This window comes from Carassius carassius, chromosome 2 (assembly GCF_963082965.1).
Source record: "Carassius carassius chromosome 2, fCarCar2.1, whole genome shotgun sequence".
Classification (NCBI taxonomy): Eukaryota; Metazoa; Chordata; class Actinopteri; order Cypriniformes; family Cyprinidae; genus Carassius; species Carassius carassius.
The window spans coordinates 48,911,411-48,935,057 of NC_081756.1; the positions used below are offsets into that span (position 1 = coordinate 48,911,411).

Consider the following 23,647-nt stretch of genomic DNA (forward strand, 5'->3'; position numbering starts at 1 on the left):
ACAGAGAAAGATCGCCCTTACCGGTTCTTTCAGATGCACGCTTCAAACAAAACAGTCAGTGAAGATGAAGAAGATAGTGACGTGCTCTCCCAGTGCTTATTTATAGTCACGCCGGTAGTGACGTTGGAGGCTGTCGCCGGCCAACAAGTTGGTGTTTTTTCAATGTATGCTTCAGACACAGGTCATGACGAGGTGTTCCGCAAAGCGGCCCCTAGAGGACGCAGTTCGAAGTTCCCTCGAAAGGGAACTACAGTGTGCTTAGCACTAATAATCTTTACAATTTTTAATTTTCATGTAGCTGCAGAGGTGGTGAATAAGTGAATAAGCATTTCCCCTTCCTGATCCTCACATATACGCCCTTTGATTTTTCTACTTCCTACTCATAAATGCACAGGCATTTTAGCTGTTTTTCACAGAAAAGTGTTGATTGCTTTAGAAGACTTGAAAGAAGTCATACTGTATGGACAGCTTTTATTTGAGGTTGCTTTTAATAGTTTGTCAGTCTACATCATTCAATTTCATTTTATCAAAAAGAGCAGTTAATGCATTCTGCTTAACATTTTTATTTATTTATTTATTCATTTATTTTTTAATGGGATAAAGAAAGGGACACGAGACCCGGAAAAACACAAGTCTGAGTAAAATATCCAAACGTCAAATGCTCATAATTTGGTGATGCATAGACATATACAGTACATATGCATTTGACAGACACTTTTATCCAGTTATTTACACAGCATTAAGTGTATGCATTTTATTATTATGTGTTTGCATTTCCTATTACGTGACTTTGATGTTATTTTTGTGTACTCTGCAAGAACATTAACAGAGTGAAGACTGTGACAGTTTGTAATGTAAAGCTCTTCCGGCTTGGCTGCATCTGAAGGCGTAATGCATTTGCTGGGGATTTTGTGATCATGCTTTAATCTCTCTAATCTCCTTATTAACTAGCTTTGATCTGTCTCTTCTCATATTTGCAAGAGAGCTTGCGACACCTGGGTCCATGTGAGTGGGCAAATAGATCATGATTAGCCTTAGACTCTATTTAACTACACATTTTAGTACTTAGTGTTTTCGGTACAACGTTATTGCAACTATTATTTTAAAAATGTTTTTTGGCAAACATACTTATATACTCATTAATTTGAAATGCTTTCTGCTGAAAATAATTAAATAAAAATTTTCATCAATCCATCTATCAGTGTGATTATTTTTACATATTGTGTAATTGTGATTTTTGTCACGATTCTGTGTGGTTTTTGTTTTGTCTGGTTTAGTAACACTTCATCCATTGCTATCAGAGATAAACTGGTTACATTAATTTGGGACTGATGTGAAATCTAAAAAGTATATATATATATATTTTTCTTCACCAATGGGTCAGTGAAAAAAATTAACATAATCTTCAGAAAATGTTAATTATGATATACATAATATACTTATTTTATTAATACACGTCACTTGTCTTACTATGAATGAATTATCCATGCATTTTGTGTAATGCATGGCAGGGAGCTAGAGGACGCAGTGTCTCATTCCCTACTCAGGGAACCATGGTTATATTCATAACCTGAGATGTTCCCTTTCAAGGGAACTTAGAAGTGCGTCCTTCAGGGGGCTCTTTGGGGAACAGTATACCCACGCCGCCATGCTGAGGGGAGTGCAGGCCAGAATCATGGCGAACACTAAGTACCAACTCTACCATTTCCATGGGATTTGCCCCTGGGACGTTTAGGCGGCTGTCTGTGACAGTACCCCTTACGGCCAAAGCCATAGGCTATATACCCAAATTAATTGTTAGGGCCTCGGCCTGGGGTAGAGCTGAAGGCTTGGAATCAGGAAATATTCCTTTAAAGGGATACGGCTAAAAACCTAGCATTTTATACTAAGTAAGTACTACTTGTCTGTCACACAGGGGCTACCGCTTGCTTTCGTATAAGCTTGCTGAGGGAGCTGTCTCGACAGGTCCCTAGTAGCAACACCCTGTTTAGATAGGTATCCAAGGATACATTGGTGGAGTGGAGCCCAAGATGAACGGGGCTTTTACCAACTCAAGAAAGGGCACAAAGCAAGCACGTGTAGCCCTCACCATATAGGAATTTAGAAAGAACGCAGAATACTAGCATGCAAACTTACCACAGTGTGGATTTCAGAAAGTATGCAAAGACTTCACTAGCAAACTTATCTTAACATGGATTTTCAAATACTGTTCTAAGGAGGGGCTCTCGTGGCACTCTGATAGAGCATCTCATAGATGGAATGGTGCATCTCAAAACAGTATGTTTGAGAGTCATCAACTCAATCTGTGGAAATAATGCTGGAGCACTTTGGGGAAAAAAACTGAGAACTCAGTCTCATATGAGAGGAGAACTCCGAATTCAGAGTAGTGCGCTCATAGGCAAACTTTCTTGGAAAATGGGAGCGTTTCTAAACTGCCACGAGAATCTCGCAAATAGCCCCTCATGTTGAGGGAAGCGATGCTTGAAGTGAATAAACAAATACACACTGGCTGAATAGAGCCCAAGGAACCAAGGTCTAATCATCTCAAGAAAGGGAACGAGGTGGAGCACGTAACCCTTACCGTACAGGATTTCAGAAAGTGAGCAGAGTCTTGCGTGCACACTTACCACTTACATGGATTTTAGAAAGTGTGCAAAGTGTTCACGTGCACACTAACCACCATGTGGTTTTCAGAAAGTACACAGAGCTTAGCGTGTGTAGCTAAAGTTTCCTAATCACTGCAGAGGCGCTGAACCACATGGGAGAGGCAAGCTCAAATTTTACAAACCTCTGGTGAGGGGAGCATCACCTGAGTCAGCATATACAAGAATTCTTCTCTAACTGCCACCTCCACTTCTCGCTGTATGCGACAGCACAACCAAGACATCCATGAAATTTCCCTGCAGTGCTGTGCCAGGTCTGATGATCAAGGAAGCTCCCACAAAAACTTGTGATCTCCTGTGACCCATGATTCCTCTTACCCCTGCCCGCAGGTGGGGGAGGATTGGGTGTCGTGACACTAGCCTTCTGTGCCTGTCTTTGATCCTCAGATCGAGACAGGCCAGGACCTCTATGTTGCTCTGCTGTTTCTTGAAGGGGCTTAGATGGCAAGGAGGGAGATTAAGAGAGGATGTCTTCCCCGCAGAAAGAAAGCTCTTTCTACAGGGGGCATCCTCTCATAGCCGTTTTCGCACAACTCTTATGCCGAAGCCGATGGATGCGAGAAGAAAACGGCCTCTTTCATTTCTTTTTTATCTCTGTATGGAGTTCAGGGAGAAATGAAAGGCTCACCTGAGCTGGAGGGCTATGGTCAGAAAAATAACGCCCATCAAGGCGGCCTCAAGGTGGCCTTTTCCCCCAAGGGAAAGTCCCTCTCTAAACCATTCAGACAGAGCCACTTCAAATTCTCACGAGCTCATTCTCCTCCGTGCCTCAGCAGCGGTGGATCCTGAACCCTGGGAAGCAGATGGCTGTCTTTTTTTTACCTTGTTTTTCCTCTGAAAAAGAGATGAACGAGAGCAGAGATTTTTCATTGAAAAAACACTCACAATGTACTCAGATAGTCTGCTCAAAGACATTGCACGCGTGCTCTTCACCCAAACAAATGACGCAAAGATCGTGTTTGTCATCGGGTGTCAAATAACGCCGACAAGGATGCACAAATTGTCTAAACGCTTACTAGTAGTCGGCATGATATACAGAGAAAGATCGCTCTTTTCAGTTCTTTCAGATGCACGTTTCAAACCGAACAGTCAGTGAAGATGAAGAAAATAATGACGTGTTCTCCCGGTGCCTGTTTATAGTCGCGCTGGTAGTGACTTCAGAGGCTGTTGCCGACCAACTCGTTGGTGTTTTTTCAAAGTATGCTTCAGACACGGGTCACGATGAGGTGTTTCCCATAGCGCCCCCTAGAGGATGCAGTTCGAAGTTCCCTTGAAAGGGAACCTGTAAGCTGTATGCAGAAGCAAAATGCACCACACTTTAAAATTAAACAAAACAGTTTTATGTGACTTCTCAAAAACAAAAAAACAAACACAAAAAAAAAACTTAATGTTTTTTTTTTCTGCTGTTCCTTTTCTTTTTATTTTCTTTGTTAGTAGAGGAGAAATGTATTTATTTTGTAATATTTATTGAAGATTTAGAACAGTCCAAACATAAAGCCTTGGGGAACACCACATTAGATTAGAATTTATTGGACACACAGCTGACAGAAAATGTTGTTATACACCAAACATATGGTTTATAATGCTATGGTTTCTAATAATTTGGGTTTACAGATGGGATCTCAGGTTGTCTGAGTTAAAAATAGGAGCAGGATTGGTTTTAAGTTTTAGGTCATTTATGCTTCAATTACAGTTTACCGTACATCAGGGACTAAGTGGTCTTGATGCTATCACCTCTTGAATGTTAAAAATAACACTTCCTGTCCATATGAGACCAGTGAAAGCTTGACCCTGTAACCACACAAAGACCCTCAGTGCACCATTGCATCTGCTGCTCAAGTGTGTGTGTGTGTGTGTGTGTGTTCACATTTGTCTCTGGACTTAATTACCACGCCTACAGATCATTGTGATGATATCAGCGCTCATCAGCATTAGAAGAGTGTCTGAATAGTAAATGTAAATTTGAAATAGAGATGCATATCAATCTCTCTCTTAAATAAACATAGATTACTGCAATGATACATCCATGAAGGAAAGACAAATAGAGAGAGGCTACAAAATGGGAAATTAGGCAGTGAAAAGAAGTGCTTAACCTTCAGTTAATATTAATTATGGCATATATGTATATTTTTGAAAGTTTTAAAACACCCATAAAAAAAATGCATTCCCTGGATCAGAGAGGCTATAGAGAGGCCTACAGTGTGCAATTAGTAGAGACATATCCTAACAAACTAAAGGATGGAATTAAAGCAAAAGGTGATTCAACAAAATACTGACACAAGGAAGTGATCCTTTTTCCAACTCAGTGATTCCTTTTTTTTCTGACATGTTAGTGTTTTATCTTTCACTTTTTTTTATCTTTCACGAAAACAATATTATAAGATGCACTGAGTAAACACAGATGGAGAAATCAAAAACTGTGTCCGTCTTCATTTCAGACTGAAAAGTAACAAAATGTGATTATTTTAAAGGGGTCAGATCATTTTGTATACCCACTGTATGTATATATGTAGTATGTATGTATGTATGTATGTATGTGTGTGTGTGTCTGTGTATGTATATATATATATATATATTAGGGCTGGTAGGCGATTACATTTTTTTATCTAAATATAACTAATTAATCGTACATCAAATTTGGAGAAATGACTCTGAAAAGATAATTTAAAGTCATTTTTTGTGCAAAGCATCAAACAGAGATTACAAATAGTAGGTTCAGCAAAAAATATTTTGTTTGATAACATTTATTACATATACTCTTTTGGACCATGTGAGTAAATGATGACAGAATTGTCATTTTTGGTTGGGTGAACTATAACTTCAATAATTTATCTTCTTAATTTTATTAATATTACTATGAAAATATTAAATTATTTATTTAATGAAATGATAATCTAAATAATAAACTAAAACTGCCAGTAGGTGGTGGTAAATGTCTTAATGATTAAGTCATCGAGTCATTTATTCATTCGTTTGATTCATTCAAATGGCTGATTATTTAGGAGTGAAGTAAATGATTCTTTATGAATGGTTCATTGAAACAAATCATTAGGCTTGTTCGACTTGAAGCGGATCATCAACATCAGACCGATCGGTGTGTGACATCAAAGAACCGCAACAGCTTTAGAGAGCAGATGACTCCTTGTGCATTTGAATCGCTCTCGATGTACTTTGATGTCATACACCGATCGGTCTGTGCAGCACCAGTGCAGCATCGGTCTATGCAAAGTCAACGTGCCAAATAATTCACCCAGTTCGTTCAAAACATGGATTAAAAATGAAATGCCACTCTGGGTTGCTCGGGGGTGAACAGTTCTGCTTTGTCTTTATCTTCTGGTTGGCAAAATTGAGCAAAACAGACAACACTGTGTCTAAAATAACCCAATATTAACTTAATTAACTGTTGTATAGGATGAGTATCACAAAAAACTCAATTATTATATATATATATATTTTTATTGCAAACAAATTGTCAAAACATACTCTTCCTGTGATATCACTCACTTCTTTCTGGTGATGTTGCATAAAGATCTGCCTCTATTCTGGTGTGCAATGCTCACATTTCACAATCTAATCAAGAACTGATGGATAATACCAAGTCCTGCACTGTTTTTTTCTTGTTTGATAAGCAGCATCACTTGAAGATACTCAGTACGTCACAATACGGAAGTCAGTCACAGTTTCTGTCTTATCAGGACATCATTTCTTACAGTTTTTTACGATTGCTTATAGTTTTAAAAACAAGGCTCATTTTGTCAAAACACACACACAATTAACACATCCACACACAAGTATAATAACATCTCAGATCTTTTGCAAAATGAAGCACTTCATTTAAAACTTAACAATAATTCAACAAAACCCAATTTTTGTACCATATGGCAAACACATGGTTCATACAGTTGGATTCTGTTTGAGCCACTTAGACACTGCTGGGCACAATCTTAAACACTTTTATCATTTCTATTCTTCATGCAGTTTTTTTTTCTTTTATTAGTTATTTTAAAAAGTACATGAATATATTGACCAGTCACAACACATGAGACAAGTACTGCACATTCATGACAATATTTATTTCCCATCACATTGTAAAATCTTTCAGTACATCATTGCAATTAGGCTGTATTTTACACTTAAAATCATAATGTATTCCAAATATAATATTCAGTAGTACATACACTTTCGTGGAGATGAGTAAACAACACCTTAGCATCATCTCTTCATATAGCTGGGTATGGCCACTTCATCCATATCACAGTCAATGTCCTCCCTTGTAAAGCAGCAAGAGAAGAATCTTCTCAAATGGCGAATCCATGCGGCTCTGCATCTATCAGGTCACATGCCTCCTCCATTGCTTGAATGAGGGATTGTAATTATGCAATGAGGGAATGTAATTATGCAAAATTCACGTTTACATGTTGCTTGAACATAATTGTGTGTTGGCAGTGTGTGAACCACCCGCTCCATTTTTTTTTGAATCCCCATAAATCATAAGCAGTGTCTCAGAACAAGCTGTGGGCAGAATCTGTAAAATGTGATGTAACATTGTACAGAACCCGCCCACGTCTGTTGACGGACACCTGAGCTCTGCACACCTGATGGCCGTGTCTGATCAATAGGTTCATATGTGTAGTATTTTGAAAAGCAGTGTCTTGAAATGGCCAAGAAGTGACATAATTTTAGATTTATGCATCTAATATAGAGATGTGTGTTTAGTGTTTTGCAAAAAGTGTGAGGCTGAGAATGTGCTTATAGTTGTGCAGATCTGGGCTGAGGTTTTGTTCTTTGAGTGTAAGGTTTCACTAGCTGTGTGTTATTTTTCATTTTAGTGTGTAAGCAATCGTAAAAAAAAAACTGTAATAGGGTTGCATGTAAAATGTGGGACACAATGCTGATTACAGTCAAGAAGGCCAAAAGTCTTCTGAGTGTTTTCTAACAAAGCTTCATTTATGCCTTTAATGCTTTTAAGTAAAGAGAGATTTAAATGTGCCCTATTTGTTGAAAGTGCTTTTACGTAAGATAATTTTCCACTGTCATGCATTTCATAGACAACATAATGAGTAAACACAATCTAGATCAATTAAACTTGAAAATCTTTCCCACTCATCCCATAATATAAGGTATGAGGTGTTCCTGTCCCACCGTCAGTCACTATGTGAACAAGTATAATTACGTGTGTATGTATGAAAGAAGATCCTGTCAGTCTGTGTTTGATCCTGAGCGGCAAGGTCAGTCATGATGGAAACTGAAGGAGAGGAGCTGCCAGCGAGATGCAGGCTGAAACCTGAAGCTCAATCGATCCAAGCTATTTTAAAATATTAGGGAATTAGCCGATGTTGAAGCCAGAGCAGAGATAAAGGACTTTCCTTACTGAAGCAGTATATGATGCCACTGCTGTGGGACTGAAGCTGGAGAAATGCTTGCTGTTGCTGGGTGAATTTATTTGCTATATATATATATATATATATATATGAGAGAGACATATAGACATGAAAGAGCACTTAGATTAATTATCACATGCCATGTGACAGCCACTTTCTGTGCTCTCAGCAAACAATATATCAGAAGTTTGTATATCAACTGATGTGGCTTTAAAACGCATTATTTCAATGCGATACACGATAATTAAAACCAAACAGATGTTTCTTTGGCAGAGTAGAGTAGAGTAGGTGTAATGGCTCCACCCTATTCTGGAAAAGGGGGCGGGGAGTAGCAGCTCATTTGCATTTATAGATACAGGCACAAGGATGTATTTCTGCTTCCACTCAAAACAAGCATATATCAAAATGATACAATAAATCATCTGTGGGATATTTTGAGCTAAAACTACACAGACACATTCTAGAGACACCTGAGACTTATATTACACCTTGTAAAAAAGGGCATAATAGGTCACCTTTTAATTAGTAGCCACAGACTTTTGGATATATATATTAAGAAATATGAATATGCGTGTGTGTGTGTGTGTGTGTGTGTGTGTGTGTGTGTGTAAATGCGGAGATCAAAGTGTTGGAGTCAGTGGTACATTGCAGATTAAAGTCTGATTGCAATCACTCTCTATGATGAAGCTTGTGAAAGGCTAATTATCATAATGACTTAATTTACTCTATAAATGTTCATTCTGCAGCCTTCACCAATTCTGTTTTGTTGGCCCTCATAGCATCTTCAAGGTGACCCTGACACACACACACACATGCACACACACAGTCGTCCCTCATCATGAACTCATTAGTCATCATGAAATTGACTCTATTTAATTACTGTAAAAATCTTAATATTTTTAACTCTTTTTTTCAAGAATCTTTTAAGTCATAGCTTAATCTTTGATCTGTAATGCTTCCAATTAGTCATCTCAACTCTTCTTATTATCAGCTTCACATTTGACATATTCACATCTTCAAGCCACTTTGTGAAAATGAACCATTTTGCCCATTTAGTTTAAATCGCAGCACAGCTGCACTATTTGTCTAGTTAATGGGCCTATATGTTTACACATATTCCATTTACCAACTCAAACTCTCTAGGTGTTGACTGTGCAGTAAAGTAGCACTGCTTTGATGTTTTGTTGATTACAGAGACGCGCATATATTTTTTTCTCTTTTAATGTTTTATTTTGGGATCCTTCACTTAAATGAGGAGGCTCTTCTTTTTTCTATCAAATGTTGGAGATTGATGATTTGGCTTCTTTGTGATGTGTCCTGAAATCCCCTGTAGGTGATGAGAGGGGCTGCCATTGTAATTAGTTCTTTAATTTATTTATGCATTATTTATGCATTCAAGGATTTATGCATTATGCATAAAGATAAAAAAATAAAATAAACTTTAGTGTTCTTAACACTGTAGACACAAATAAATTTAAGTTACAGTCAAATAAAAATATGTAAATGGATGCTAATTTTTAATACTCATTGTTACGACTCGCACTGCAGCTTTGTTTAGGTTGGTGATGAATGAACTGTATGCAGAGACTTGACGTACAAATTGATTTTCTTCTTTTGAAATGGCCTTCCAGGGCTCTGTCTTGTACCTAATTTAGTCCTAAGAGCTAATTTTAGAATCTTCTCCATCATCATTGAACCTCCAATGGTTTTGCTTTACCCGCTGAACTGATGACCTTTGAGCTTGATGGTGCTTTTTTCACTCATCACAAGCACATACTTGGAAAAATAATTATAAAAAAATAAAATAATAATAATAATCAGTGAGGGCATATTCCATAACTCATTTGGTTAGGTCAGAAGTCAAAACACATTCACTAGGTTCAGATGTCACAGAATATAATCTGTGAGGTCTGAGGTCACAGCACAAACTTGTCAACTTAAAACAAAAACACACTCAGTCAGGTCACAACAGACTTAGTTGAGGTCACATCATGCATTTGGTGAGGTCAGAGGTCAAAGTAGGCATTTTGTGAGGTTATAGGGCAAGCACAAGTTCTGTACGATCGGATCACACACTCTGTGAGGCCCGAAGTAACAGCACATAATTGATTTCATAAGAAAAAAAAAACACTTTCTGTGAGGTCAGAGGACAAAACACATTCAGTAGGATCAGAAGTCACAGAATACACTCTGCAAGGGCCAAACACTTTTGTGAGGTCACAGATCAAACACACTACCTGTGAGATTAGAGGTCAGATTCACATGCTCACTCTGAGGTCAGAGGTCATAAACACTATCTCTGTGAGGTCAGAGGTCAGACACACTCTCTCTGTGAGGTCAGAGGTCAGACGAACTCTCACTGTGAGGTCAGACACACTCTCACTGTGAGGTCAGAGGTAATACACACTTTCTCTTTGAGGTCAGAGGCCAGAAACACTCTCTCTATGAGGTCAGAGGTCAGACACACTCTTTCAGTGAGGTCAGAGACACTCTCACTGTGAGGTCAGAGGTCATAGACACTCTCTCTGTGAGGTCAGAGGTCAGACACACTCTCTCTGTGAGGTCAGAGATCATACACACTCCCTCTGTAAAGTCAGAGGTCAGACACACTCTCTCTGTGAGGTCAGAGATCATACACACTCTCATTGTGGGGTCAGAGGTCATACACACTCTCATTGTGGGGTCAGAGGTCAGACACACTCTCTCTGTGAGGTCAGAGATCATACACACTCTCACTGTGAGGTCAGAGGTCAGACACACTCTTTCTTTGAGGTCAGACACACTCTAACTTTGAGGTCAGAGGTCAGACACACTCTCTCTGTGAGGTCAGAGGTCAGACACACTTTCTTTGTGAGGTCAGATGTCAGACACACTTTCTCTATGAGGTTAGAGGTCAGACACACTCTCTCTGTGAGGTCAGATACACTCTCACTGTGAGGTCAGAGATCATAAACACTCTCACTGTGAGGTCAGAGGTCATACACACTCTCTATGTGAGGTCAGAGGTCAGACACATTCTCACTGTGAGGTCAGAGGTCATACACACTCTCACTGTGAGGTCAGATGTCAGACACACTCTCTCTGTGAGGTCAGAGGTCATACACACTCTATGTGAGGTCAGAGGTCTGACACACTCTCACTGTGAGGTTCAGAGGTCATACACACTCTCACTGTGAGGTCAGAGGTCATACACACTCTATGTGAGGTCAGAGGTCAGACACATTTTCACTGTGAGGTCAGAGGTCATACACACTCTCACTGTAAGGTCAGACACACTCTCTATGAGGTCAGAGGTCAGACACACTCTCTCTGTGAGTTCAGAGGTCAGACACACTCTCACTGTGAGGTCAGAGGTCAGACACACTCTCTTTGTGAGGTCAGAGGTCAGACACACTCTCACTGTGAGGTCAGAGGTCAGACTCACTCTCACTGTGAGGTCAGAGGTCAGACTCACTCTCACTGTGAGGTCAGAGGTCATACACACTCTCTCTGTGAGGTCAGTGGTCAGACTCACTCTCACTGTGAGGTCAGAGGTCAGACACACTCTCTCTGTGAGGTCAGAGATCATACACACTCCCTCTGTAAAGTCAGAGGTCAGACACACTCTCTCTGTGAGGTCAGAGATCATACACACTCTCATTGTGGGGTCAGAGGTCAGACACACTCTCATTGTGGGGTCAGAGGTCAGACACACTCTCTCAGTGAGGTCAGAGATCATACACACTCTCACTGTGAGGTCAGAGGTCAGACACACTCTTTCTTTGAGGTCAGACACACTCTAACTTTGAGGTCAGAGGTCAGACACACTCTCTCTGTGAGGTCAGAGGTCAGACACACTTTCTTTGTGAGGTCAGATGTCAGACACACTTTCTCTATGAGGTTAGAGGTCAGACACACTCTCTCTGTGAGGTCAGATACACTCTCACTGTGAGGTCAGAGATCATAAACACTCTCACTGTGAGGTCAGAGGTCATACACACTCTCTATGTGAGGTCAGAGGTCAGACACATTCTCACTGTGAGGTCAGAGGTCATACACACTCTCACTGTGAGGTCAGATGTCAGACACACTCTCTCTGTGAGGTCAGAGGTCATACACACTCTATGTGAGGTCAGAGGTCTGACACACTCTCACTGTGAGGTTCAGAGGTCATACACACTCTCACTGTGAGGTCAGAGGTCATACACACTCTATGTGAGGTCAGAGGTCAGACACATTTTCACTGTGAGGTCAGAGGTCATACACACTCTCACTGTAAGGTCAGACACACTCTCTATGAGGTCAGAGGTCAGACACACTCTCTCTGTGAGTTCAGAGGTCAGACACACTCTCACTGTGAGGTCAGAGGTCAGACACACTCTCTTTGTGAGGTCAGAGGTCAGACACACTCTCACTGTGAGGTCAGAGGTCAGACTCACTCTCACTGTGAGGTCAGAGGTCATACACACTCTCTCTGTGAGGTCAGTGGTCAGACTCACTCTCACTGTGAGGTCAGAGGTCAGACACACTCTCTCTGTGAGGTCAGAGGTCATACACACTCTCTCTGTGAGGTCAGATGTCATACACACACTCGCTGTGAGGTCAGAGGTCAGACTCACTCTCACTGTGAGGTCAGAGGTCATACACTCACTGTGAGGTCAGAGGTCAGACTCACTCTCACTGTGAGGTCAGAGGTCATACACACTCTCTCTGTGAGGTCAGTGGTCAGACTCACTCTGTCAACTGATGTGTTGTTGATGTGTGTCTCTGTGGAGTCTGATGTCTGTGTTCTGTCCGCTGGTCCTTTCTCTCATCTCTGTGCTGTTATCTCTTCTCTCTCTCTCTCTCTCTCTCTCTCTCTCTCTCTCTGTGTCTTGACTGTGAAGTTGAGCCCCAGTGGAGTGGAGGATGACAGCAAGCTGTCGGTAAGTATTGTCCATGTGTGTGTGTCTGTGGATTGCTCTGTTTAATCATGTCTGTGGTGTGATGAAAAGCATGAAGATTACTTAATAAAAGCCTGTGATCCACGAAAAAGGCCCACTTCTTCAAAATACTGACCTGGCTGACTTGATTAGATATTTTATTTTATTTTATTTGTTTTATTATTATATCAAATCAGATCAGAAATAACTGATGGACAAAATATGTATTTCCTATCTAATTCCATCAAAGCGACACTAAAGCAGCACCTTGACATCTGCCAGCACTGATCCCTGATCCTCAGAGCAATTTACTGAGTGTTTGTCTCAGCGCAGCACACACACACACACACACACACACACACACACACGCATATTATCCCTCTCTCTCTCCGTCTCTATCTCTCTCACACACACACACACACACACACTTCTGACACCTGTATGATTGTGTTAATCAGCAGCTGACTCTTCTAATCACACTGACATTTTGCCATAGCATCAGCTGCTCTGAAGGGAGATTAAGCCCACCCTTAACCTTTGACCCCTGTCACCCTGACCACCTCCTCGCTGACCTCTGAGAAGCCAAGATGTCCAGCCGCGATTTAGAACTGCTCAAACACGCTGCTTCTTTAAGATCCGCCATGTTTATGCCGTCTCTATGACGACTGTCACTGTGCACTCATTAATCCGATGTCACTTGCCAGAAGGCTTTGATTGACATGTTTCTCCTCCTATCACAGGCCAAACCCCGGCTGCAGAGAGGAGGAAGCTCCGCCTCTTTACACAACAGCCTAATGAGGAACAGCATCTTTCATCTGATGATCCATACACTCGACCCTCTCAGTGAAGGTAACACACACACACACACACACACACACACACACTCCATCCACGCTGAGAAAGAACAGAATAATTATTTGAAATTCAGAATTATTTTAAACTGTGCATTAATGAAACACCTGGGATATATTTCAACTATTAACTAACTAAATAAATACATACAAAAAGAGCTGTTTAATTTAACATAAATATATACTTATACAGAACAATATATAGAAGAGAAAAAGAAGAAGAAGAGGTGTTAATTTATTTAATAAGAGATTTAAATCACAAAAAAAGACATGGAGACATGTTTAAATATGTAGATCGACAGACAAATACACATGTACTCAGCAGATTATGTATTTAAATTATTGTAATTAAACAATACAAATCAGTTTGCTTTACTGTACTACTGTAAAAAAAATTGATTTTCACTTTATGTTATGAGAAAAGGGAGAAATGACTTAGTTATCTATAATTTTATGTGTTTTCTTAACACATTCTGATATTTATTAATAAGTTTTCATTTCACCCTATTTCTCTTGCCATCTGATACACAAGTTCTTATCACCTTGATTGTAATAATTCGATGTATTAAATATATTCCTCCACACGTGTCTCAGCTGCTGGAGCTGGTGAAGATGTTTCTGTCGTGGTTTGATGAAGTGCAGCAGTGTTCGTGTGACCGGCTGTGTTTACTGGCTTTCATTAAAGACTGGTCTTTAGAATAAAACTTTCATGTTGAGATGTTTTATGATGTAGTTATGTAAAGGTGAGCTCGGATTGCTTCCTTGGTGAAATTTAGCAAAAGAGGACCATTATTTGTTGTTAATGATGCAGCAATAAAGCACAGCTTACACAGAAATCACTTTCAAACCAAACAGCTTTCTGCTGGTCAGTGCGGTGGACACACTTAACAAAGTTAACAAACACAGGCGCAATCTGCATGAGGAGTTATTGAGCCTTTGTGTAAAACGCCCAATCAGACGCATTCCTGTTCAAATGACTGGATTTCACCTGCAAACATTTGCTTAGTTACAGTTGATGTGTTGCTGTAGAGCAAGTCATGGCTAGTGTTATTTTGTCACAGTTAAGATACTGCTACAGTTTTTATGAATATTTTGAATTAATTTTTATTTTTCTATTTTCATTTTAAGTTAATACAATTTTAATAATTATGGTTTGTATTTTTTATCATTTTATTCGTTTTTAATGGCTATAAACATTCTTTTATTCTTATTATTTTTATTTTGTTTTTGTGTGTTACAAAATAACAAATGTTATTTTATTTTTATTGTTATTATTTTTTTATTATTTTTAAGTTGTTATTAAATATGTGTGTTCATCTCAAATCTAAAAGACACTTTTGTTTTCATAGGGTTTTAAAAAGCTTTGAAATTGACTTTTTGCCTGCACATTTAATGGGTATTTGAACAGTAGCTCATCTCATCTTTGTATTCACTACATGGCTTTGCAGTAGCTAAATTGTGTTTTTTTTCTTCTGGTTTTTCATCCAACTCTCTCTGTCTGTCTCTGTCTGTCTCTCTGTTTCTCTCTGTCTGCTGTTTCCTCAGAATTCGCTGACTCTGGTGAGTTATTCTCTAAATCTCGTTGTCATCACAGCTCGTCCTGCTGTCTGTACTGTCTCTGTTTATTCACAGGATTCAGAAACAATGAATACTGTGTGTGTTATTTTCAATTTTCCATGTGTGTTTGCCACTTTCCGTTGTATTTTTCTTGCTAAAGCTCAATTTCATGTTACCCATAACCCTGATATCCTCTGTTCCTCATTCACATGTGTGTAAATTATGACTTTACAGTTAAGTGTTCACAGCAAGCCTAAATTAAATGGTATATATGCATTTTTGTAAACACATTTAATTCTCACAGGCAGAGATCCAAATTTATACATAACCCTAGAGATGGTTTTACATGAAAATCACAGTACATCAGCAGTTCTTGAAATACTCAGACAAGCCCATCTGGCACTAACAACCATTCCACATTTAAACTCACTTAAATCCTCTTTCTTCCCCATTCTGATGCTCAGTTTGTACTTCAGCAAGTCGTCTTTATCACATCTAGATGCCTAAATGCATTGAGTTTCTGCCATGTGATTGGCTGATTAGCAATTTGTGTTACCAAGCAATTGAGCAGGTGTACCTAATAAAGTGGCCGGTGAGTGTATATGTTTATTTATTTATATATATATATATATATGCACACACACACACGCAGTAGGTGTGTGTGTGTGTGTGTGTGTGTGTGTGTGTGTGTGTGTGTTTAGCATAATTATATCTAATCTATATCTATTTTATTTTTCATTACATATTAGTTACAGGAACGGCATGTTACTGTTTCTTAAAGCTTCACATCGTCAAGCATAAAATATGGTGAAATTGCGCCTGTTACATAATAGCAATGGCACATCATGAATGTGTCCATAATATATTTGTTTTAATGAAGTTCTGGAGTAAAACACCCTCCCCAGATTAATCGATGAATTGCATAAGTTCATTAATTGACATTGAACACATAATAAATAACCAGTGGCTGGTTTTCCACATGCACGTGTAATACAGAACTTCTCATCACACACAGACACACACTACACAAGCTGTCAAGCTTCTCTGACATGACAAATGTATTTTCGCACATTGCTGTAGTCTATCTGTGAGTGTGTGACCTGTTGCACAGCAGTTTGTATTAATTATTGAGCTCGACCCCCACGCTGGACCGATAGTTCCTCTATTTTTGGAGTGCTCTGTTTAACCCCTTGCCCTCCCCAAAACCACATACACACACACATTCATAAAGACACTGTGATCTGTCATAGTTTCTTCCAGCTGATTGCATACGCAGGCGCAGATGTACACACAGACCAATAACCGTCTGATCGGGTCTTTCATGCGACCTTTATTTCGTAACAGCTGAATCGATGTTAAAAGCTTTGCGCCGCTGGGATGAGTTCTGCAAGGTCACTGCTGGACAACGACAGGTTTACAGCAAGATCTTACTAATAAACAATGATGATATTTAAAATCTGATTTAAACTCGGATATAAATAGAACATTTTAGGGTAAAGCCAAAATTGCAGTATTTATAAATGTATTTATTTATTCAATGTTTATAATATATATAAATAAAAAAAAAAAAAAAAAAAAATATATATATATATATATATATATATATATATATATATATATATATATATATATATTATTTTGATATTGCTGTTTTATCCTAAAACATTATTTAAAATGAAAAAAGAAAAATATATTTTACATTTCTGATTTTCTAAGTATGAAAATATACAAACCTAAACATCACGTTATTTATTTCCATGCTTAGTAAAATAAACTGTTAGGTGCATCATTAAAGGGAAAGTTCACCCAAAAATGAAAATTTGTTGGAAACTGAGATTTTATACTGAAACCGTTGTGGTCTGTTACTCTTCTAATGTAAGTGGATGGGAATCATGGCTAAAACATAAAATAAATAAATAAATAAACTCTGCGGCCCTTGATGATACATTGATGTGTAAAGACACAAAAAGATCGGCCTGTGCAAGGAAACTGAACAGTATTTTACCTCTGATGCATACTGTCTGAACTGTATGAGCGCCTCCTCAAAACACAGTCTGCACATGAGACGTCTTCTTCTTGCTTTACGGCGGATCACAGACTTATAAGTGCATTATCCACCTATCTCTCAAATGAACCACTGACACTCTATCTACAATCTCAATCAGGAGTATCAATGGTGCACTTGAGAGATAGGGGGCTTTGTTTTGTTTGTGTATGTTTTTTTTTTTTTTACTTTTTTATTGTATGTTTAAACCTCATCCACTTACATTATAAGAGTGATAGAACGCAACGGTTTGTTTTATAAATCTCAGTTTGTGTTCTACTGAAGAAACAAAGTCGCCTACATCTTGGATGCCCATCTTTTTGCACTTATGTCTGTGAGACCGGTCTAGAGAGAGATTTATTTTGGCCACATCACCTCCTCTTTCTCACTGACACTTATTTATGTGTGTGTGTGTGTGTACACGTGTTAGCATGTGTTTCCTTACCCTTGTCTCTGTGTGTGATATTGTAGAGCTGGGGAATTATGGCAAGCTAAAATATTATCACTCAATGACCGCGGAAGGTAAGACTCTTTCTGTCAACCCTTATTTTCCTCTCATTCTGTTTCACCTCTCTACCCATGATGCTGTTTGTTCATCCATGAGTGTGAGAGAGGTTTCTTCTCCATTTTTTAGTTTCATGACCCTCTTGCCGAGATTTCACTCACATAAGTGCAAATCGTGGTTTTCATCATTCTTCATGTCATTTAGAATTTTCTTGGGGGTTTCTCTTTCTCTCTGTCCATTTTTTTCTTCTTTTTTGTTTGTACTTTGTTCTTTGTTAAGTTTTTATTGATTTGTTTGAAAGGTATATATATATATATATATATATATATATATATATATATATATATATATATATATATATATATATATATATATATATATATATATAAGTAGCAAGTCATGATTAATAACTTTTGTTAAATATACTTCCCAAACATCCTGTTTCAATAAATACATCCATGCATGAAAGAAGTGAAGTGAAGTGAAGTGACATTCAGGTGACACATACTCAGAATTTGTGCTCTGCATTTAACCCATCCGAAGTGCACACACACAAAGTGCACACACTCAGAGAAATTGCATTTCAAGTTAACATATTTTAAAATGTTTATCATTATAAATGTTTAATGGCAAATGTATTTAACTTTAAAGGTTCACAAATATATTTAACCTTTGAAGACAAGAGGTGTAATTATAAAATTATAAGTCCTACTTAATTGGGTCAAAAAAATCACTCGAAATTTGAATTTATTAAAAATGTAAATTGTAATACATTTTGTTTAATTTAATTTAATTCAAAAAGTGTCTGAAATAATTACATTCAGTTTGCACTTAAGTATATTATTTTAAAGTAAATTATAATAATTCATATAATATATATATATTTTAAAAGTAGGAAAATGTGTACTCCTTTTTGTGGTAAACTTTCTTTATTGTTATTATTTGGCAAAAAAGGCAAAATATTGCAACTTGAACATGAAATTACAAATATATTTAAATACAGGAATTACATTTAAGTATACTTTAGTATAGTATAAGTATACTTGTCAGTACATTCTGCAGTACTTTACTACAGTAACCATATTTCAAAGACATTAGAAGTAATTATGTAAATACATATAAAAATGTGTAAGTAGATAAAAAAAAAACTAAACAAAAAAACTCTCCAAAGTTCAGCAAATTGCATTTAATATAGACTTAAACTATAATTCATTGAATGTACTCAGCATTACATTTCCTATAAGCATTAAATACATTTTGCACAGTATATTAGTTTAACATATTTTATTTTCATAATAAGTACCCTTTTATGTGAGCTTCTTTTCAAAAGTGAATATTTGATATGATTTTGAGAAACCCGGTTTAGAGAAACTAAAGACTATCCTGACTACAAATCAGTTTTTATTACACCACATCCCAGAAGAACACACTCACTTATTTAGTTCAAACTCTAAAGCCACTTTATATCCCAAACCATTCCAGGCGTATCAATGATATGTAGGTCACACAACATACATGTGCGTGTTGATTGGGGTCAAAGCACTGATCGAGCCAGACAGGACAGTCTGTCTGTCAGCCAATCAGAGTCAATGATGCCACAGCAAGGTCAAAGACATTCACTGATCATGATGCTTTCCATTAGTGAAGTGAGACCAACCCACCACACATTACGTTCATTGCTATAATGCAAGCTTTTGCACATGCGGTTTAATTCCGGAGACAGGAACGCGCTATATTTTACTTCCACATTGATGGATCCTGAAAGGTTGTGCAACTGTATTGATGTTTGATTCGTGGGTCTGCTCTCGTCATGCTGAGTTTTATAGACTTTGTCTCTAATCTCTTAAACCAGCGGCAAGCAGTTGTGTTTATTGTGCTCTTGGTTTGAAGGTTGCGTTTAAGGTCAAATGGTCGTTTGACATTTTTCAAGCAGGCTGTGCTTAATAGTGAATATAGACTCACAGTTTAAGGGATTTACTGGTTATGACACTTGCTGGAGTGACTAAATACGATATATGATATACTATACCATATACTGTACACTGTAGCAAAAGAAAAAAAAAATATGAAATTAAAATATGCTTTAATATTATGAAATTACTTAAGTGTGAACTAAATGCAATATTTTCAGAGGCTTAACTGCATGTTATTTGCAATTTAATGAAAAATGTACTGCAGTTTAAATATATATATCAAATGCAATTTAGCTGAACTTTAGAGTCATTTTTGATACACTTAAGTAGGACTTAATTTAAGTAATTTCTATCAAACTTTTTTTTAACTATTAAACTCATGCACTTAAATATATTTGAAGTTGTACTTTTAGTAATTTTGTAATCGAGTACATTCAAAATATATAAATTGTATTGATTTAAAAAAGTATATTCAAGTGCTTTAAATGTGCTCATGTTAGTTAACACATCCAAATAAGTCTACTTCTATATATATTAACATTATTACGAAGTGCTTTTTTAAAAAGTGTACTTACAGAAAGTGTGTTTAGAAACATTGTCAAAAAAAGTGTTACAAATATTTTTTTTTATATTTGTTAGAAATTATTTACAGGTTTTTATATATATATATCTAGTAGGTAAAATGAAACATGCTCACTTAACTGGGAAAATTGGTTACTCCATATCACTCACTTTCTTTCTGAACTATCTTTTATGTATTTATTTATTTATTTTTATTTTTTTAGGGAAATTTCGCGAGAAGGCGTCCATCCTTCACAAAATTGCCAAAAAGAAATGCCAGGTGGAGGACTCAAATGGAGTTGCTGGTAAGTAGGTGTATAAAATAGTAACCTAACTTCACATAGTAACCAATGTACTGAATTTGTTTCTAGCTCTGTTAAACTTACCATTGTGTGTTAAATCCAGCACTATCCAGCCTTTTAAAATCGCTCCTTTAGGTTTCAACTACTCATGCACTTTATAGAAACGAAAGGAAGTATCATAATCCCATGATGCTATTTGTGTTGAATACACACATGGACTTTCATTTCAAGTGGGAAATTATGCTAACAGTTCCATATTAGCATATTAGCATCAAAAGCGGAGCGGTTGTGAGCAGCTTCTTTGATGTGACCACAGAACATCTTTAACCCTTTCAAACCCATCTGCTGCACTTTCATTCATTTTTTTGCCAATATTTCTTCACTATCAACCCTACCAGGATAATACCATGTTTTTTTTAGACATGTTTAAGAGAAAAGTATGTAAATACAGTACTATGTAAAGGTACAGCGTTTGAATGGTTTTGGAAAACATGGACATATCTGGGAAGGTCCAAATGTTTTACAAATGTGGTTCTCATAGCGTAAGGCGCTGAAAAACCAGCTGCTAAAGACTACACTAGACCTGCCTTAGATTGATTTATGTGAGGACTTTTGGCTATAGGTGGTTAATTTGATTCATTTGGCCATTTAGTGTAGACAAACACATTTCACATACTTCTTTTCTGTTTGTGTTATAGAAAAGAATCTGCCAAACAGCTCGAGTGTGGAGGTGGACGTGACTCCACCGATGAATGGCACCGCTGGACAGGACGGAGACACAGTGAGTCACTTAAATAAAACACATGTTCACCAGGGTTATTATTGTTTACCAAAAAACAACAACAAATAAATAAATAATAATAATCATTGAATTGAATCAGGTGGTAAAACAACGTAATAATAAACGTCTCGGCCATCCACCAGTTATTTAACTGCTTCTCAAGAATTATATACGAAGCAATGAGTATCATCAGGTGTTTATAATAAAACAGTCTATTCACTAACTCCAGTGAAATTTCATCTGAAACACATCAGGCAAAAATGCAGTTCATAAATATTAGGCTCAAGCAAGAAAGAGGGGAAATTAACAACAAATATGATATATCAAAATCTTCATTTAAACCCAAAAGAGACATTGTCTTGATTTGATTTAATGCAATGTATATATATATATATATAATTATTATTATTATTATTTTATTTTTTTGCATTGAAGTGTAGAGGAAAATGATGAACAGTTCTGACATGAAATACAGAACTTGTTTATATGTTTTTTTTATTATTTTATTTGTTATTTAACTAACATATTTGTCTTAACTTATTTTTTTATAAGTAAACATCGGAGGATGTTTGAATTTTTTTTTTTAATAAGGAATAAGCTAAAATAAATCAATATTATTTGGTGTAATGAAATGTGTTTATGCAGTTTAAGGTTAAAAAACACACTGTTTTCCACATACTGTACATTATTGTTTCTCCTCTATGCCCCACCTTCTGAAACGTTTTTTACAAAGCTCATCGCTCTAAAATGCGAGTTGTGCTCTGATTGGCCAGCTAGTTCATTGTGATGAATACCTCAAGCGTGTATAAAATAGTGATATAATAAAATAAGACAGATTCGCACTTGCTACTGTACACTCAACTCATTATGCACAACAATTTCAAAGCTAAAACAGGACAGAAAGTCCCACTGAGTTTGGAAACAGAAGTAAAGGCCAAGTCACGGCAGAACTGCAGAAACCTCACGCTTCTGATGACTCAGTGGAAAACACATTTGACCGTCTGTCTCCCTCCCACTGACCTGCGTCTGCTCATCTCTCTCCTCACACACACACACACACACACACACACACACACACACACACACACACACACACACACACACACACACACACACACACACACACACACACACACACTGTCCTGTCTTCTCATCCTCTGCCCCCTGTTGGTACGAGAGACAGTCCCAGCATGCAGACATACACTGCAAAAAATGCTTTCCAAGCTTAGATTTTTGTCTTGTTTCCAGCCAAAATATCAAAAGATTCTTAAATCAAGTAAAACATAAATATTGTCTTGTTTTCAGAAGAAAAAAAAAAGTAATCTGAAGCAAAATAATCTGTCAATGGGGTAAGGAAAATAATCTGTTTTCTGTTTGAAATAACAAGACAACAATTTTTGCTTGTCTAGAAAAGCCTTCTTGATTTAAGAATTTTTTGATATTTTGGCTGGGATATAGATTTTTTTATTTAATTTTTGCAGTGTAGAGAGACCCTGTCAATGTCACTGTGACAACCTGCTCATGTGCAGATGAAGAGGTTTTACATGTGGCCAGGTTAAAGGTCATCAATGGTTAAGTATGTATTCACACAGTATTGTTTATTTATTTACACATTCAAAGACTTTGGTTGGAGTAAACAAGAACATGCTTGAAACAACCACAAATGTCAGCCAGTGCATAGGTCAGAAAAAATGTATAAAAAAATAAAAATAAAACAATTCCCATATTACAAAGTATAACATTAAAATGTGTATAAATCACTCGTTTTCACTGTCCCACAGCGACACCCGCAGGTAAAGTTACAGCCGAGGCTTACCTCCCATGATCCCATTGACTGTTAACAGAGACCCCATAGCGTCCCGTGACTTTACTGGAGGGTAATTGAGAATAAATGGGGGAAAGTCACGTGAGAGGAGGCAATGCCTCCATCGCGATATCATTGGATACGACTGGTTATGTTCGAATGTGACTGGTTCATGCGATAAATCCTGCCGAGTTCTGCATTCGTGAATCAATCTGAATGAAAAGTATAATGGTGTTAATTGGGAAAACTCATTTAAAAAAGTACAACCCGAATTCCGGAAAAGTTGGGACGTTTTTTAAATTTTAATAAAATGAAAACTAAAAGACTTTCAAATCACATGAGCCAATATTTTATTCACAATAGAACATAGATAACATAGCAAAT

The 23,647-nt window shown here is 37.4% G+C and overlaps 1 protein-coding gene across 3 annotated transcripts in view; it reads left to right on the forward strand.

The window, feature by feature from the left end:
- Positions 1–23,647, forward strand: part of LOC132111384 (sodium/potassium/calcium exchanger 2-like) — a 42,385-nt gene that overhangs the window by 9,425 nt on the left and 9,313 nt on the right. Inside the window, exons 3-7 of one of the 3 annotated variants that reach the window (XM_059518626.1) lie at positions 13,686–13,794; positions 15,342–15,356; positions 17,869–17,919; positions 20,601–20,681; positions 21,377–21,459. In XM_059518626.1, the coding sequence (XP_059374609.1) occupies positions 13,686–13,794; positions 15,342–15,356; positions 17,869–17,919; positions 20,601–20,681; positions 21,377–21,459 (339 nt within the window). The remainder of the gene's footprint in view (positions 1–13,685; positions 13,795–15,341; positions 15,357–17,868; positions 17,920–20,600; positions 20,682–21,376; positions 21,460–23,647) is intronic. The other 2 variants (XM_059518636.1, XM_059518646.1) reach the window with 2 other exon arrangements.